This window comes from Manduca sexta, chromosome 17 (genome assembly GCF_014839805.1).
Source record: "Manduca sexta isolate Smith_Timp_Sample1 chromosome 17, JHU_Msex_v1.0, whole genome shotgun sequence".
Taxonomy (NCBI): domain Eukaryota; kingdom Metazoa; phylum Arthropoda; class Insecta; order Lepidoptera; family Sphingidae; genus Manduca; species Manduca sexta.
Window position 1 is genome coordinate 13,802,455 of NC_051131.1, and position 18,982 is coordinate 13,821,436.

The 18,982-nt window shown below is 38.5% G+C and overlaps 2 protein-coding genes across 8 annotated transcripts in view; one reads left to right on the forward strand and one right to left on the reverse strand.

Annotated features, from left to right (window-relative positions):
• Positions 1 to 13,535, forward strand: part of LOC115442570 (thioredoxin reductase 1, mitochondrial) — a 26,293-nt gene extending 12,758 nt beyond the window's left edge. For 5 of the 6 annotated variants that reach the window (XM_030167632.2, XM_030167636.2, XM_030167635.2 and 2 more), the window contains 6 exons: positions 5,557 to 5,917; positions 7,820 to 8,048; positions 8,678 to 8,765; positions 9,973 to 10,223; positions 11,225 to 11,416; positions 11,920 to 13,535. In XM_030167632.2, coding sequence (XP_030023492.1) covers positions 5,557 to 5,917; positions 7,820 to 8,048; positions 8,678 to 8,765; positions 9,973 to 10,223; positions 11,225 to 11,416; positions 11,920 to 12,049 — 1,251 coding nt within the window. In that variant the 3' untranslated portion in view covers positions 12,050 to 13,535. Of the gene's footprint in view, positions 1 to 4,432; positions 4,920 to 5,556; positions 5,918 to 7,819; positions 8,049 to 8,677; positions 8,766 to 9,972; positions 10,224 to 11,224; positions 11,417 to 11,919 lie in introns of those variants that run through there. The other variant, XM_037439551.1, reaches the window with a different exon arrangement.
• Positions 13,526 to 18,859, reverse strand: LOC115442571 (matrix metalloproteinase-2). 2 transcript variants are annotated; one of them, XM_030167638.2, is made up of 9 exons: positions 18,713 to 18,859; positions 17,179 to 17,343; positions 16,911 to 17,026; positions 16,499 to 16,660; positions 15,972 to 16,243; positions 15,519 to 15,703; positions 14,958 to 15,102; positions 14,307 to 14,567; positions 13,526 to 13,714 (listed from the first exon to the last, which is right to left on the reverse strand). In XM_030167638.2, exons 1-9 carry the CDS (start codon positions 18,803 to 18,805, stop codon positions 13,563 to 13,565), a joined length of 1,551 nt encoding a protein of 516 aa, XP_030023498.1. In that variant the 5' UTR covers positions 18,806 to 18,859; the 3' UTR covers positions 13,526 to 13,562. The 2 variants fall into 2 exon arrangements, with proteins under 2 accessions (XP_030023498.1, XP_037295449.1); XM_037439552.1 differs by having other exon boundaries at positions 18,634 to 18,714.
• Between the last annotated feature and the right edge of the window lie 123 nt (positions 18,860 to 18,982).

Below are 18,982 nucleotides of genomic sequence, written 5' to 3' on the forward strand. Positions count from 1 at the left end.
TATGATTCGTGTCTCGGTGCTAGAAAGTTCGTATTATTGTGACAGACAAGTAACGAGCCTGTTACGTACTAAGATAATATTATCGCTAAATTTTTAGTAGACTTTTGAATAATTAAACAAGGAATTATCTGAAGACACAAGTTAAGATGCAAAAACAAGCCAAGTTAAAACCTTGAAGGTAAATAATTCAAAATGCACAATCTGTGGACTTGTTGCGATTCCATTGCTTGCTCATTTTCTCTATTTGATACCGCTTTGGTTGACAGTGCACAGTATTGATTGTTTTAGTCATTGTACGGTAATTAGAGATAATTGTTACGGTGTTGCGTGCTTTATCTACGCGCAGGCGGATTAGTGTTAGACTAAAGCAAACAGACGCAGTTTGTATTGTACTATAGCTTTGTAGATTTTTTTACCTATTTTACAACACTTGTAAGTAGCACTCGTCAAAATTAAAACAGAAGTCTTATGTAATTGGCTTTCTGAATGCGTGGGTAGTAAACGTTTATTTATTTTAATAACTTTATGGTTAAAACTTAATTACATTGTAGAACAGGCATTGCATACTAATATTTTATACCAGCTATCTAGGTTATATTTAGAAGTAAATGTATTTTCCATCGCATAACGCATAGTCATTCATTGATAATTACCAAAATGTTTGTTTACCGTCTGCAAGCTGTATTTAAACAGCCTATATGCCCAATAGGCTAGGGAAGTCTATAAGTTTCATATAAATTCTAATTACAAATGTACAGTAATTAATTAAAAATGCCATTAACAAGTCCATTAAATGATTGTTAGTTGTAACCCCCCAATCCATGACCCTCGGGCATGTCTGCGCTATGGGAGCGGCGAAATGGTAATTATGACCTTTACGTTACTATTTTTAGGGGTCATTAGTTACGATGCGTGGTTGTTCCTATTACAGTAGGCCCGTACGCTTCTATGGCTAGTTTAAGGAGTAATTAAATAGTCTGAAATTTAGTTATGACAAATCTAAGGTAGTTTAGCTCGCATAACTAACAAATTTATAAATAGTATAATAGCATAAAGGTTACAGAGTTGGCGTTCTGCTTACAAATTTGAAGAAATGTTAAGCGAGCAAGTTATTGAACTTAGCTTAGTTTTGTCTGCTTGGCTGGCTTAAGACTAAAAGTACACAAAAATTGTTTAGTAAGTAGTAAGGACTAGAAGTACATTAGAATTGTTCAGTATAGTTGTTAAGTGTTCGTGTATTGGTTTGCGGGAATGTAGTCTACGTAATGGTCATTTGAATGTAATTTAGGATGCTGTCGCTGCGCCAAGGTCGGCGCTCGGCAGCCGCGACCGACGCTCTATGCAATATGCAACACTATTAGACGTAATACTATAGAATAAAAATAAATTTCCAGTTTCTCAAAATAAGGAATGTGCACCGTGAGTAATAAAATGTTAAACGACAATAATTATTTAAGTCTAAGCTTTTGCAAATGTATCTATCATATCCGTTATTTCTAATATGGTAATATTAGTAGCATTTATTATTGTTTCATAGGATATAAAGAATCTACCCTCATCATAAATTGTTATAAATATCGAATTTACTTTTATTTACCGCGACCAACGTTTGGCTATTTAGATTCTATTTATGGTCAGTTTTATTTATCAGTTTCCGTATTCAGTTATTTAAACAAAACCTGTTTAGAACTCGTGTCTTTTAACATCGTAGAAGCTATTTATTTGCGCAGAATGGTTAACAACGATGTTTATTACATTTGCATTTATTTCGTTAACGTATTGTGATAAGATGTATTTTCGTTCACGATAAGAGATGTTACGCCCTTCTACTGTTTTTGGGTATAGCTTCCACATGCAGTTATTATTTGTACTGGGGGCAGAGGTGAAATCTCTAAAATCTGCTTTGCTCTTTTTTAATGTTAATAACTTTATAATCGCCCAATGGTAATCCCACAATATGCCTTAAACAGTACCTATTTACACCACAGAATTATGAATTCCAAATTATAAAAACTTCTGTAATCATCTATCTTACATACTGTAAATATAATTATTGATAATTGGGTAAATATACCACAGCTTTTTTGGCTTTTAAGTCACACAAAAAGTCTGCAAAACCATTAAAACAGTGACAATAATTCGGAAAATCTATCTTATTAATAGTTCAATGTACACATAATTCTGATCAACTTTTTCGAAGAAACGTATGGTCAATGAGTTTGATATTAAAAAACTTTTATTGAAATGACATGCCACACTGGGAAACACAATAGTTAATGAATCATGTTGAATGGAAACAGCTTATCTAGAAGTTGCATGTCATTGCGATGACGTCACTACTCACTACAGCTACAATAGATGTCAATAACGATGAAAATCACAATCACTTGCTAAAGTTGATATCTCAGATATAGAACGAGCAGTAGGTTAAAACAAACTGAGGTTCCGACTCGAGTTTGCCTCATGACGCAGTGAAGGCATTTCGAACTGCCTTGAATCGAAGTGGCACCTTGACCCGAGGGCCTTGCCTTCTATAATATGACTAGATTATACACAATTGTTATAATATAAGATATTATACTTAACCGAATTTTCTGTTAATAAACTTCAAAATAATCGCAAAAACACGTTAAATTGTCGTACGTTAGTAAATACGACAGTGTCACGTTTCAACTAAGTTTTATTTGTCGGTTATCGTATTAAACAGTTAATGTAGATAGAATTGTAACTATTTATTTGGGAGCATAGATTAGAATGTGACTTTTGTATTTGGTCGGCTTATACATTTATGTGATGAGTAACGTTTAGTCTGAAGGCGTGGAACGGACCCTTACTGTTACAAGGTATAATATTGTATATTGACTTACGTCCAGTTGTTTCAAGTGTTAGTGATTGAGTTACATTGGTGAATTTATTCAGATTGCTCGCTAAACGTATAGTTTGCTTTGAATATATAATTGCAACCGTATACATTGTAGTATAGTATGGATATGGATTCGTCTGACTGCCTCGGTGGCGTAGTTGTAATGCGTACTCAGGAGCACGACTACCGCGCTATGGACCTAGGTTCGAATCCCAGGTCGGGCCAAATAAATGTGATTGGGTTTACCCATCTTAAAAATTACTCATTCGCATTTCGGAGTGAAAAGTTGGCGGAATGATACCCCCGTGCCTCGGAAAGCACGTAAAGCCGTTGGTCCTGCACCTGATTTCTCTCCGGTCATTTCGGATTACCACCGTACTCTGGGAATGAAGGAACAGAGAGTGCACATGTGTATTGCACACATACTCGTACACAGTAAGTCTCTTGCATACCTGGCTGATCTTTGGTAAGACGAGCCGCCGTGGCCGAAATTCTGCTAGGAGAGGTTAATTCATTCATACGGATTAGACCCTGAGTGCACATGCGTGGTGTTTGTATTAATATTGTAAAAATATTTCATACAGATTTTATACATTCATTCATTCATTTGAGTGCACATGCGTGGTAATTTGGATTAATATTGTAAAAATATTTAAAAATAACGTTTATTCGCTCATTAAAATTAAAATATTTTTCGGATTATATCGCGGTGTTTACATTTTAATTTTCTCCCGAAGTTTCCAAGCGTTTATTAACGCTTAATTGAAATAGTGTAACTTAACAAAAGGATCGTACAAAACATCCAAATGTAAAGTATTCATTATGTTCAAAGTACGTTGTTTTATTATGTTTAGAAGCTATGAATATGGATTATCTTGTAAATTATCTAGAATGTCCTAAATAATATATCTAAATACCACAATATTAGATTACAAATGCATATTATAACAATGTAAAGTGTTTTAAGTTCTAATCACTATTTTGTCGCTGTCAGAGGCGAAGCAGTTATACAGAGGTATTTTAAAAACACTAGCAATCTCGCAAGGATTAGATAGTAAACATTACAAACAACAATGTTTGTTCTATGAGTTTTGACATAACTCATTATCTTTACAATAAAAACTTGACAATCGTACGTCTATCTATATATATAAAAATGAATTGCTGTTCGTTAGTCTCGCTAAAACTCGAGAACGGCTGAACGGATTTATCTTATCTTGGTCTTGAATTATTCGTGGAGGTCTAGGGAAGATTTAAAAGGTGAGAAAAATTCGAATAATTGCCGGGAAAATCCTCAAAACAGCATTTTTCTATTTCCCATACAAACGTTTTCTAACTAATACGTAGAGTCAATTTGTAATTTATTACCGCTGCATAAAGTTCAAATTCGCGTGCGCGTTGGAGGATCTAATATCGCGTTCTGAAACTCAACAAAAGTGAAAGTGAATCGCGAACGCGACAAAATTGCATAGTCTCAAAATACATAGTACATAAATAGTGGTCGGCTTCGAGAAACTCAATTTTAGCTAACTTCAGTTGTTAATCTGTCCGATTATTTTTTAATAAGACTATATAGAAATCGAAAGATAAATCTTAAGTTTTGTCACAAATTAAATTATGAATCTTAAGTTAAATTTCTGAACGCAATCATAATATTTGACATTAGATTTGACAACCAACTAATATGTCAATCCATCCTGTCGCATTTCAGAGCACGGAAAAAGTATTATTACGATTAGTCATTGATTACGATATTATATCTATCTTTGTGGTTACGTGAGCGAGAACTTTCTTTACTTTGGTGATCCTTTGTGATAGTGACATTCCAAGTAATGTGCTCTTTTTTGTGATAGTGACACTTTACTGCTAAATGAGCGGGAAATTTTCTCACTTTGATTAATTACAATTTACGATGCCGAGGAGAAGACGACCTGACTTAGGTCGTCGTAGTCAATCAAATGTGCGAAGAGCTACCTCACGTGCTAACCGCACTGATGACCAGAGACAGACAGATCAAGAAAATAGTCGTATTGCTATGTCAGAATTGCGTTCTTTAGTGAGTGACAATGTAGGAGATAGGCTAAATTATTTATTCAATAAATGCTTTTTTTATTAAATACGGATTCGATTTGTTTGTTTTAAAATCATTTTATACAAAAGATTAGGTCTTTTATTTATCCATGAGGTAGTATGAAGTCTGCCGGGTCAGCTAGTGTTTCAATAAAAGTGGCCGATCACTTGAACTTCCATCACTAATGGCACAGAATCATAATAGAGTGCCAATCGGCTAGGTTTATTGGTGGCGGCCGTTTTCAATAAACAATGGAAATCTCCGATCCGATATAGGGAATAAGCCAATTAAAATAGTTCATTCATAAGTACTTATGTCGAAAAACTTTGTTCACTTTCTTGATAGATCAAAAAAGCCTTTTGGGTCGTTTATTGAAAGGCGGTAGGCTGTCAAGTAGTTGATTAGATTCACTAACGTTGGCTTCATTTTTATTAAAAAAAAATCTCTTTAATAAGTATTATATTTTTGTTATCAATAAGTATTATCAGTTTAAAAAGCCAATGTCATCTTATAGAATATGAATCAGCATATTATTTTATCTTAAACGACCATATATAACATAATACATCCGTATTCAAATAATGTATTTATATATCCAACCACCACACAAACACAATTACAGGAAGCAGTATCGTACGGCTGGCAAGTTCCGTCCCTGGAGTCCATCAAGATCAGCTGGCCAGCTCTCACGGAGGCGGTCCAGAACCACATCAAATCAGTCAATTGGGTCACAAGAGTAGACCTCAGGGATAAGAAGATTGACTACATCAACGCTCTAGGAGAATTCAAGGACCCACACACCCTCGTCGGTACCCTCAAAAACGGGTCTAAGAAGGAGATAACCGCGAAGAACGTGGTGATTGCAGTGGGCGGAAGACCTCACTACCCTGAAATTCCAGGAGCGGTGGAGTACTGCATCAGTAGTGATGATATCTTCAGCTTGGGACATCCGCCAGGGAAGACCTTGGTTGTCGGAGCTGGATGTATCCTTTTCGATGAATAAATTTCCTTTACAGGTTATGAGCTTAGGCCTAAATAACTTTGATAAAATAGCTTGGTCTGTAACAGTATACGTATTAACCAGCTAATGGATATAATATATACATTAGCTGTTTAATACGTTTACTGTTACATACTATATAGTAATGAAAGACAATTTATTTGGGAGTATAGATTTGAAGGTGATTTGTAAGTATAATGTGGTCAGATTGTCCATTTATATGACATTTAGTGTAAAGTTTAACATTGATACAGTGGTTTTGCCTAGCATGGAATGAAGAAAGAAGAGGCTGCGGTGCCATGTCCACCTCTAGTAGTAAAACTCACGTACTTTCATTTGTAATATGAACCCTATATCCTTCATGAACTCAGATGACAACGCCCCCATCCTGCACGCAATCTCAAGTTCGCGCATTAGTTATCGGAATCGTAAATATCTCGAGAACAAGTTTCGCTAGAAGTCTATTTCATTGGAAATACCGCTGGTGATGATACAAAAAGAAGATCATAATCATTCAGATTGTAATTACTTATCTGGAACTCGGCAGCTCGTTTTGCAAACAATGGAATAATCTAAAAGTTCATTCGGTTAATGAACTTTTGGATTATCTTTTCGCCTTGTAATTTTGTTTCCCATGAGTATGTACTTTATATATATTTTTAACTAATTATTAGGTACTATAGTTGGCTCACGTTTCTGCGCCAGTACTTTATTGCAACTAAAACTGTTAATTCCTGTTCTGTGTTAATATTTTTGCGAGCATACGCAAAATATTAGCCAACGGCAACAAAAAATAGCGCCGAAATTCCAAAATATATTTTTTTGTGTTATTTAATAATTAACTTCATAACTTTAGGTAGGGAAGGGAGGATTGATGGCCAATATTTCATTAGTAGTTAGCAACGCGTAGAAAAGACAAACTTAATGGCCTCATAATTAGCATTGCCCTTGAAAGCGTTAATTCATGACATGCCTATCTATAAGTAGTACTGTAAGTAAGTAGAATTATGAAATTTAATTTAGACTATTCACGGAGTACACGATAGCTTAGTTGGGAATGAAAGGGTCTGCCGAATGAAACGAATGTCTGCAGGTTCAAAACCTAACACACTGACTCTTCGAATTTACGTGTTTATTGTTCATCAATTATCTTCCGCTTTAACAGAGATGGAAAAGCATCATGAGGAAACCTACATACCAAAATAAAAAAAAAAGTATTTCGAGGGTATGGGAGGTCGGCTGCCCGCTCTATGCGTGGTAGACTAAGGCCCAAACCCTCTCAGTAGTAGACGAGGCCCGTGCCCAGCAATGTACAGTGTATACAGGGCTGATACTATTATAGAATTATGAAACCTGTTTTCAATTATACCGGGGGTATACACAATAGATATAGCTAAGCTTAACCAAACACTTAGAAGTCACCCAAGACTTGATCAGTAAGTCACGATACCGAACGCAAAACACAAGTAATAAAACCTTTTCGCACTTAATACTAGGAAAACTTTTTCCAGTCTTATAAATAATTTATTATAACGTCGGATCGATTTTCTAATTTGCAATGTTGATAACAGGTCAGGGCCACCGAAGTCAGATAACGTACATACAAATTCAATTATGTCAGTTCGTTGGTGTGGTTGTTATCTTGTACGGCTTATCGCGTTTGATATTTGTTCAAGTACAGAAAACAAAATGTAATACTGAAACAATTTTTCTGATTAGCCTTTGGACTTGCATTTTATTTAACAAAACTGATCACCAATTGGTTTTGGTGTAGCGTGGACTAAATTCTCATGAAAATTTGGGAAGCTTTTTAGGGGGGTCTAAAAAAGGGATAGGTATATTTTTATATATCATTCTGGATATTTCCTTAACCGCCAATGTACAGACATTGGGCTCGAATGCGCCGGCTTCCTCAAGTCTCTAGGGTACCCGGCGACCGTACTGGTACGATCGGTGCCGCTTCGTGGCTTCGACCAACAAATGGCGCAGATGGTAACCAACGAGATGGAGCAGCGCGGCGTGGTGTTCCACCACAGGACCATTCCGCTCTCTGTAGAGAAGCTCGAGAATGGACAGCTGAAGGCGCGCTGGTTGAACACGGAGACGCAGGAACAGTGAGTATTTTATGGGGAGATTTTGTATATAGTTATGACAAAGAAACCACTTCATCTGATGGTAAGTGGAGTGTGGATAGACATGGATTAGTTTTAGGGATGTGCATCAGCACCTGCGCACTATACTTATAATACCATTAAGATTTTTTTTCAAATTCAAATCGCGCGTGTTTTAGAAAATGCTTTATCATAAAAATCCTCTGTGGTCGATTGTTTCCATTGTTGCAGAATCATTCAGTGACATATTATTTGTGATTTATTTCTGGGCAGGCGGGTGCACGTGCACCTACTTGCACCACCCTCCCGGCGCCCATGGGGATAGAGTATCAATGATAAGTGATAATTGTCTCTCAACAGTCATAAGTGTGTTGTTATGAATGTGATGTATTGAGGATTCTAGACCTTCGCGACTGTTGCTATCTAAACGGATACAAATGCATAACAAAACCAGCTATCACCATATTATTAGTAAAGTGGGGCTGGACAACGTGGTGTGACTACAACGGAAGTGTAGCAATTGAGGAATGATTCAGGGCAGATGAGAGCTCGCTATTGGCATTGAATATACAACACCCAAACTTAATTAAATAATGGATTCAGTTTCCTGATGGTTTCGTGTCTATTTCCAGAGGTGAGGACGTATTCGACACGGTGCTGATGGCGACAGGTCGTTATGCACTTACCAAAGCACTCAACCTGGAAGCGGCTGGAGTCAACGTGAGTTATCTACCCTATTGTTACGAAACAGTTATCAACTATCCCTCTTATTCATAGATGTTTTTCATCTAAGGAGGGAGCAAAAGTTGCCATGCCGTCAGCACTGAGAAACAGACTGGTTATCACAGTTTTGCTCTTGGGTATAACTGCCTCGATGGCGCAGTTACGATAGGATTGCAGTTTTTTTTTTTTTTTTTTTTGTTTTCGCGGAGAAAGTGCCTTATGACTACCGCCCAGCCTTCGGGGGGGGCGACTGAGCGGTTATGTTGGGGTCACCGTGCCTTACGGCCCGGCGTTGAGCCACCCGGATTTGATCTTGACCTTCGGGTGACCGCCGGGCCGAGTCCCTAACCTATATACACGCACGGCATACCAACTAAAACTCCGCGGTGGCCGTCTTCGGCGCATTAGGGACGACTGTGGGCTTCCTCTGACTGAAATGTTTAAGTTTTCGTCCGCAGTCGTCCCTGCGCGGTGCCGCCTGTTGCGGCCCGTCTCCTATGGGAGGGGGCTCAGAAGCCCCCGCGTAACCGAAGGACGCTCTCGGCGTCAACGGCAGCATGAGGCCTACCTTCCACGCTGCCGTCCATCTCGGGGGTCATCACAATGTGCGAGATGTGCCCAACGTACACTAAGGGCGGACGGCCCCCAGCCGCCCGCCGACGACCCCCTTCGTGGCCCCTATTAGTCGCCTTTTACGACAGGCAGGGGATACCGTGGTGGAATTCTCCAAACGCCCCCATTCCACAGGGCGGAGGATTGCAGTACTGAGGTCACGGGATGGATTCCCCTATCGGGCAGATATTGGATTTATGTACTCAGTATCAGCCCGGAGTCTAGAATTTGTGCCTCATATGGCTATAGGATCATTTTAGAAACAAGAATTGTTGGCTTGTAATGATTCACAAATATTCTCACGGAGTAGGGGTCCCAGTGCTATTATAGCAATTTATATAATTAAGTATGTTAGTGTTTTCATAAAAGGTATTTCAAGTTAATATGTTTAATCGTTTTTGCTTGCTCGTACGAGCAAGCGCCCTGCCTGATGGTAAGCAGCACCCGCTGCCCATGGACTAAAGCAATGTCAGCGGCACAGTCAAGCTGTTGTCAAACCATCTAAACTAAACTAAAAAAAAAAAAAAAAAAAAAAAATAGATTTTATTTTCAAATGTAGGTCACCTCTAATATGAGTACAATACGTTTACAGTGCATATCAGAGTCCGGCAAGATAGTGGCAGCGGCGGAGCAGACGAACGTGCCGCACGTGTACGCGGTCGGCGACGTGCTGGAGGGCCGGCCGGAGCTCACGCCGGTCGCGATCCACGCCGGCCGCCTGCTCGCGCGCCGCATGTTCGCCGGCGCCACGCAGCAGATGGACTACGAGAACGTCGCCACCACGGTCTTCACGCCCTTGGAGTATGGCTGCGTGGGGCTCAGCGAGGAGACTGCGGTGCATAGGTTAGTGTTTACGATATTGTGATACGATATATCGGACCGATATGTCGGCACGACCATCGGAACAAGAAAACTGTTATGACGGTACGATATCGGTACAATAGTAAAGCGAAGTCTAATATTTTCCGACTAGCAGTTAGAAAAAAATTACCACATTCCGTAAAACAGACCATCGCAATTCTAACTTGTAATATACAAGATAAATCTTGAATTGTAATGTACTTAGAAGATGTATCAATATGTGTTAAGGTACAGTTGACTCATTTTGAAAGATATTTTTTCTAGATCGATCTGAGGATAGCGATTGCGATCAATTTCATTCAACGAAGAAAAAAACACAAAAATATAATTTATTGTAAAATAACTTCAGAGGAATAGTAAATTAAGTAAAGTACGGAATCTTATCGTACAATTAAATAACTTACCTAATGTGATACATTATCAGCATGTCGAGTGTATGCGCTTGATAAAGTTGTTGATATTGACAAGGGAAAAATGTAATAATCAATTCAAAAATATCGGCCAATAAATCTGTCAATTCCAATATTTAACATAATACGATAAGCCACGAGTTAGATCCATGTTAAACAAATACTTGTCTCAACCGCAAATATTTATTCTGTTTGTGATAACTTTGACTTTTTTGTTGGTTTTAGAGTAAGCGAAACAGCGTAATTATAGATAAATAGAATATGGTGACAATAAGATAAATAATCTTTATTATAGAGTTACGTCACGCTTAAATCTTCTGTGGTAACATCTCTGGTTCGCCAGAAAGGTATAGAATTCTCGTAAAAATTTTGAATCAAAATTTCAACCTAATTTATTTATTTATTTAAGGACCTCCAACGAAGGATATACGGCATATAATAAATACAATGTCGTAATATTTGTACAACTAACAATGTAACGTGCCTCTTCAATAGGAGACCACAGCATGCAAATTTATATACAATGGTACAGTACTGCAAATGCAATAAAAATAAACACATGTAACATTGCAGGTTCGGCTCTGAGAGCCTGGAGGTGTACCACGCGTACTACAAGCCGACGGAGTTCTTCATCCCGCAGCGCAACATCCGCAACTGCTACCTGAAGGCGGTGGCGCTCCGCGACGCGCCGCAGCGCATCCTCGGCCTGCACTTCGTGGGGCCCGTCGCGGGCGAGGTCATACAGGGATTCGCGGCTGCTATCAAGTTAGTACACCATTATTATACAATTTACAGTCTATCATAAAAGTAACTGGACAAATGTAAAATTACTAATCGCCTGTAAATTTGTATCCTTTTAACAATAGTTTTTCTTCATTAAAATTAACTTTAAAAGTTTATTTCAATATGTGTAGAAGCGTTTTGAAATTTTTAATTTAATCAGCTACTTTTATGGCTAACTGTATAATGAACCAAACTTTGATGTAACACCTCATTTAATAATGGGTGTCTATAAATAGTGGTACTCACAGTCAGGTGACCCTAAACTTAAACTCTTTTGCCTCTGTACCTTACTTACCGCTATAAAACTCGTCATGCGTACACTTACCAAACTAGTAATACCTATCATGCCAAACCCTCTTAGTATAATGTACACGAGCTCCATAAGTTTGCAGCAAATGGTAGATAAATCCTCAGAATAGAAATGTTGAGGTAACGAAATATGTTACCAGTAATCGCGCCATTACTCTATTTCACTCTTTACTCAGATGCGGCATCACAATGGAACAGTTGATGAACACCGTGGGCATCCACCCGACAGTGGCGGAGGAGTTCACGCGACTCAACATCACCAAGCGCTCCGGCAAGGACCCCAACCCCGCGTCCTGCTGCAGCTAAACGTACTACACCGCTCGCACACCGCACGGACCAATCACAGCGCGGCATTGGAACAGCCAATCAGAACGTTTCGGTCCTTGCAACCCGCACTTAGCAAAATATTTCTGGCGAACTCCGACGCGATATCCCTCGTAGGTTTAAGTTGAACTACAGTTTACTTGTCAGATCAAGTAGACTGTGGTTTTTACCTTGCTGTAAAAACTTTGGTTTTGTGAGTCTAATTACAGCACAAACCAATCACAGTCGTTTATTGTTTATTAAGTAGCCAATGATATTGTTTTGTTCCTCACAAACCGCACTTTTTAGTACTTTGTTATCTGGTGTCTATTTAGGGTAAAATGGTCATGCGTTATGGTGACGTCATGCGTTAGTGCAAACTCGGTGCACGAGTCCTTATCGGGGATGGGCTTCGTGATCTTTCGGAGCAATCAAAATTTCTTTTTCGTAATTTAATTTCTAATTTTATATGGGATGTGAATTATAATTTATTATATGGCTTGTGGCACCGTGAGTGCACTGTGCACCAGTCTACTTTGCCGAATACAGTGAGCTTAATATTTGTACACCATTTGCACATTGCTTCATAGTTTTCAGCTTTATTGCCCATTGCTATGTGTATTGCCAGTTGTTAATATTTAAATTTAATTACATTAAAATCTTTTTAATTATATTTCGCAAAAAAATCTCAATTATGAAATTGATATTAATAATATTATAATTAAAAAGGAACTCATCAATATTTGTGGTCGGCTTGCAATTATTCCTCTCTGTCGCACTCTGACACCCTGTAGCCTCATCATTGTCGCGTTCCTAACTTCACAGTAGTCGTAAATGACGCTCCCGTGACTTGTCTAACTTCAAGCCGTCAATAAAGGTTGACAGCTGTATTGACATTTGCCTGTCGACAGCAATCCGCAGGCGCTGTGATATACCAATAACAATGTTATCGTCGTATTTAGTTGAATCATTTGTATAGGAAACTTGGAAAGGGTGGACAATTTGTATGCAACTTGAAAAATAGATTATAATTTACGGTTTTATATATAACGGGTTGGAAGGATTAATTTACAAGACGAATAGTCCGACTTTTTTAACGTTTTATATAAGAAAACTAACATCAATTGTCCACTCGCTTTAGTCTACTAGTGGCTCGTTGGTGCTTCTCAAAATTACTTTCGATATAAAGTACAAAGTGTAATGTATTCGAACTATGACGTAATCCAATCGCTCAGTATTATTGTAGTGCCGGTCATACGATACGAGAAATCGATACGATCTATTACAGTCTAGATCGAATTGAATACATTATACAATTTATATAGCTAAAAATATTTGCCAAACATGGCGACTTATCGGTCCGATCGTACCGATTTATCGTATCGCATATGACCTATATGAGGGATGCGCACATTCCGCCGCAGTGACATCAGTTGACCGTAATTTAATATGATTTTGAACTCTTTAAATAAAGTGATATATTTTTAAAGCATTTTTTATTTCCTCCTTATGAATGTCAAGGTCCATCGTTGGTGATGTACTGGTTCATGTCCTCAGAGGCTTCGCAGTCGAACCAGATCTGCGCGGTGGGTAGAGGGTAGTACTCGTGCGCTTTGATTAACGAGTTGTCGAACCGCCAAAACCGCGGCCCGCGGAAGAAGTACGTATCTGCAATATGACAAAGCAAAATGTGGTTTTGGGTGACATATGCGGCGAAATATTTACTAGATATTTCTCGAATGCACTCTGGGTGAGTAGCAGAAATCTAGTTCTGCTTTCAGTTATGAAATATATTGTGGAACGAAAACAAATGACAATATCTAGGTGCATTACTTCCCCCTACTACCTCTTATGAGAGTGCTCGACCGCGTAAACAGCTATTACGCAAATGTGTACAATGTAACTGAATTGTAACAAGCTGATGACTCTACATTAGATATTGAATAAAACTAATATGGGGATTTTTATTAAAGCAACAGAAACCCAAAAAAATCTAGATGTTTTATCGATAGGTTTTTACACGTCTCGCGCGACGACTTGGAATTTAATGCGGTTTTGCTAGAGTTTAACTTTAAAAATAAACTCCATTTTATCCTGGGAAAATTAAAGCGGAACTTTAATACCGCAAAACTAATACGCGAGCGGAGCCGCCAGCAAAAGCTAGTTCGCAATACATACATCGTCTAGCTAGTCACCTCATTCAGTTAAGTTCCCTAGCATAACAGACTAGAATTAGGCTAAGGGAAAATACGTAACAAACCTCCTTTCCATATGATAGCAGCATCGACAGGGTACGGAACCTCCCGCCACGCCGACATATCCTTTGGGTACCCGTCGTCCATAGTCTCCGTGATCTCATCAAACCTCCAGAACCTCTCGTCGTCGATCAAGTAAGTCTTGTTGTTGTAGTTGGATATGAACACAGTGGTGAGGCCCGGCACTTCAGGTGGTATGTGGTAATCGGACAGATTGCCGCGAATCATCAGGCGGAATGACGGACTGAACTGCCAGTAGTTTCTTCCTGAAATTCAAATTTACCAAACTATAATTAAATTATAAGAATATATGAAGACTCGTGAACACCGTGAAGCATGGGCGCCAGAAATAATACAAAAAATTTAAGTCACTCAATAAAACTGCAACAATTGGAACTATCGACCACAGAGGATTATTTATAATAAAGCATTTTAAAAACCTGGACGATTGGAATTTGAGAGAAAAACTTAATGATATAGTGCGTAGGCAGATGCACCTCACTAAAACTACTGTTCTACAACGCTCATGCCGTGAAGGAATATCTAGTTCAAAGTATTGAATGTAGTTGCCATTGTCTATAGTACGAAGTTGCAACTACCACTAAAACACGCGACCAACCTATCTTCACTTAAAAAACGTTTTGACAGCAATTTACCAGAAAATATAACGATATCCCTGTTGTGTTTCTCGTAAATGGTCTTGATGACGGTGACGCTGGCCGGCAGCCCGATGAACACCTCGTGGAACCGCTTCGGGTAGCCTTCCTCTAACGTGTTCCTGTCGCGAAGCACCCATACCCACTAAAATACACGCAGTTTTTAATGAAAGTTAAACTTTTATGAATTAAAAAGATTTTATCACCGTTTCATGTTCTACCCACCCGACCATTTGCAAGGGGTTTACCTATATTTCTACTGTAATCTTCTCAAATCGTAGTCTAATTTGGAGTCGGGACAACACACTATTTTAATTATGTTGTAAAAGATGTGGCTTAATTCTTACGATCGGCCTTTCATGGCATTTCTGGCGCCAACCCCTTTTGGATACAGTACTGGTATCGGAATTTACCTGGGCAATTTGTGTTACAGTACTCTATTAAATTGTGACCTAGGATTCAAAAGGAAGATTTAAAAATCATTGTCAATTTTACATAGAATTATAAGGCCTCTAGACTACGACTGAATTAAACGTATTTTCTTTATCTTTTTTTATATACCTCTTCCTCAAACACGTAGATCTTCCCCCGGATGACCTGCAGCGTGTCGTAGTTTGTGAGGCATAGGTCTGGGATTTCGTTCTCCTCAACCTCGCCTCTATCCGGCTTGGTGAAACGCGGCACGTGAGACGATTGTGAGGAACTCTCTATATCATCCTCTATATCGCTTGGAGATCCGTCTTTTACTGCAAATTAAATAAAAAGGATATATGGGAAAACCACGCAGTATATGATAGAAGAAAACGTAGTCTACAGAAGCTTTTGAAATTCCAAAGACTATTAAATATTTGTCGGAATTCACAAGAATCTCTTTATGTCGTTTTAGGTGAATACATGCCTAGTTGGTGGGGTAGTTATTATCTTATCTAGTGTCTGACATAATACATTTTAAAATGAGGTAGACGGTACTAAAAAAAATTGCAAATTTTTAAACCAATTATTTAAAAAGCTTACGGTACAATTCCCTCATTCCGAGTATATCGTCCATTTGCAGTTTCTCCGTAGGCACTTGATAGTAGGGGTACATGACTGACGCCTTATCGTTTGAATGCGAAAGCCCAAGCGCATGTCCTATCTCGTGGACGGCCACGGCGAAGAAGTCCGTGATGTCGTCGTCCTCAGCGTCAGGGTCGCCGCCCCATAGCTCGTCGTCGTCGAAGTGTATAGCGCCGTGGGGAGGAGGGAACGCGTGCGCCACCACCCGGCCTTGCCCGTCGAAAGGGAACCTGGCTCAATGACATTAATCCCATTTTTGCTTAAGATACGATAATGCGGCTCGGGTATGTTTAAAGCATAAAATCCATCAAATACTACTTAAGTAGGTACCATTCCTTCAAATTGGAACTCAAAAATACTAGTATAATGCTGTTTAGCATCAGAAAGAGATATTAATTTTTAATACCACGCTCCGAAAGAGAAACAAAACATTATCTCAGTTGAGCTAAGGCACGTAGGCTGTATAATAAACAGCTGATCCTCACCCGTCCCCATGATCGCCAGCAGCGAACGACACCTTGATGTCAGCGGGACCTGTCTCCACCTTCTTGAATCGCAGCATGCCGTGCGGCGCCCACACCGCCAGCCCCTCCGCTATGAGTGCTTCTACGCGACTCTTGTCCAGCGTGCTCGACCCGTTCAGCACTCTAAGAAGTGTTTTATTGTTGTATATTTATTTTTTATTGTCGCTATTATGTGTATGCCGCTTCGAACAGATCGGTTTGGAAATCTGTAAGGGAGGTCTATGACAATGGACTTTCTGTGGCTGATAATAATGTATAATCAAGCCTATGGTATCTACCCAGACTACGATCTGACACTGAGTAGAAAACGCAATATCGAAATGTCAAATAGGCAGCGCCTACGTTATATTATTTGAGTTAATTAAATACTTACCGGTAAGTAATGGTGTGCTTATTCCATCCCCGTTGTAGAATGTATCTTTTGTTTCTTGATATCGTCGACTCATTTTTAATAATATCTTTTACACCACAACGTTTCCTCCTGAAAAGCTATGAGAAAAATTATTAAAGCTGAGTCAGATAAGCTATTAACGGCACCTAAATATACTTTTTACAAGTATCAGGACTATAAGGTGGTGGTCTCTTCGCTCAATTAAATCTGATATTTTTCAATGTTATCCGTAGTTTAACCCATAACCTGCCTTTTTAGTCTCAGTATCCAATGTTCCTGTTTGTGGCAGACCAGCGAACGCCTGCATCTTCTTCAGTGCTTCTTCTACGGACAGATCGGTGTACGCGAAGTCCGCTTCCACACTGAAGTCACCTTCGGCTTCCTCCATGTATCCATATTTCCTCAGAAATGTAACCTGCAAAACAAAAATGTAGCAGGAACTCATCCTTACCCGGAACCAAGCGCGTCCCCTTGGCATGGGTTCAACTGGTTTAAGAGTGAGGTTTAGGTTCGATTCACTCATCGAAAGTACCTAAAAAAGCGTATCAATTTTGCTGTCCGAATAAAAGCTAAATAGTGGTTGAAATTTAACCGCAAATAATATTTTCTTAAGCTTATACGTTATTGAGCTTATTTTGCTTTCTTCTTCTTTGTACACTTTCCCATTAGTTTTAAAGAAACAAAAAACAAACGTGATCTTGATTTGTCATATTAAATAATATATTATACTACTGTGGTACTACCATCCCATTTTTATCATCACTATATTGATTAATTTACTTTGTATAACATACCGGTCAAGGTTTGATCGATAAATACTGAAGACCGGGAGTCAGCATGCATCGCGATTTATATGCGCAATATATTTTATTTATTTAAGATTTTATTAACGTAACGTATGTAGTACATAGATCTAAAAGTGCACAAAAACCGTTTTTTTGAGTCAGACAGGTACAAAATAAATTATAGACGCCTTTACAAAATGTAGGTATGAATACAAAGTTTCGCGCTTTTCCTGCTACTTGATGACAACGCTTCTACTTCTGCATACGAATTTCTCACTCCATAGTGGAGTTGGTATAACATATTTTTCAAACATGTTGCAGAAATGCTTCGGCTTAGTTGTTACGTGTGACCGCCTAACAATGAGCTTTCTCTAGAGTAAATAGCCCAAAATATATGGCGCTAAGAAGCCCACCTAGGACCTGCCGGTCCACATACGATGCTGCCACAAGGCCAAGGAGAGGGAAATGTTAGTAACATTTTGTAAATAAATATTATATCTAACAAGAAACAAGTATGTAAGTACTTTGTTTCAATTTCTATACTATGTTACCATTTATTATCTCTACATTCTGCAACCCTGCAATCACAATACCCAAAGAGTATTAAACATACTACGACTATACGTACTATAGTTCTGTACTTTGCATAATGATAAAAAATTAATCACCTACCTATTTATAATATAAAACGCACGAAGTTTTTATTACAGTCTCGCAGAGTTTATGACATTTCAACTAAACTACGAGAGGTATACCTATTCTAAATCACGCATATTTAAATATACATATGTATCCATAAATTATTTATTGCTTTCTTTTGATGCTAAAAATCTATGAACGAAAAAATAATTCTATGCATTCGATTACCTATCAGATCTATAACTATCCATATTATTTTAGAAAAAAAAGTGGATACTTACGTTTAAAATTACAATTTGATACAATGCGAACCGAGTTGTTTCATTAACGAACGGTAACTTTATAAATAATTCTACTGACCTCTTCAAGTGTTATAGTATTGTGTTCCAAATAAATAGTTCTACACGCGACTGCACAGAACAGAGACGTCACAAAGAAGGTTTCACTGAGCATGGCTGCAGGCGACTGGCGTCAGAGGGAAGATACAGAGCTGAACACACCGACCTTTGACTTCAGATAATTCTCGCTGGTTATCGACCTACTGCGGAAGGCAGTGCATTGTATACGCCCTTTAGTTTAACGTTCCATATTTGGAGTGGTTAACGACACAATTATAGATGTCATTCTAGT

Coding starts and splice junctions, on each gene's coding strand:
- LOC115442571 (XM_030167638.2), bottom strand. CDS start 18,805: ATGCTCAGTGAAACCTTCTTTGTGACGTCTCTGTTCTGTGCAGTCGCG. Junction 15,704..15,971: donor CGGAATGAGGGAATTGTACC/GTAAGCTTTTTA, acceptor TTTAATTTGCAG/TAAAAGACGGATCTCCAAGC. Junction 14,568..14,957: donor GGATATCGTTATATTTTCTG/GTAAATTGCTGT, acceptor TTTGAATTTCAG/GAAGAAACTACTGGCAGTTC.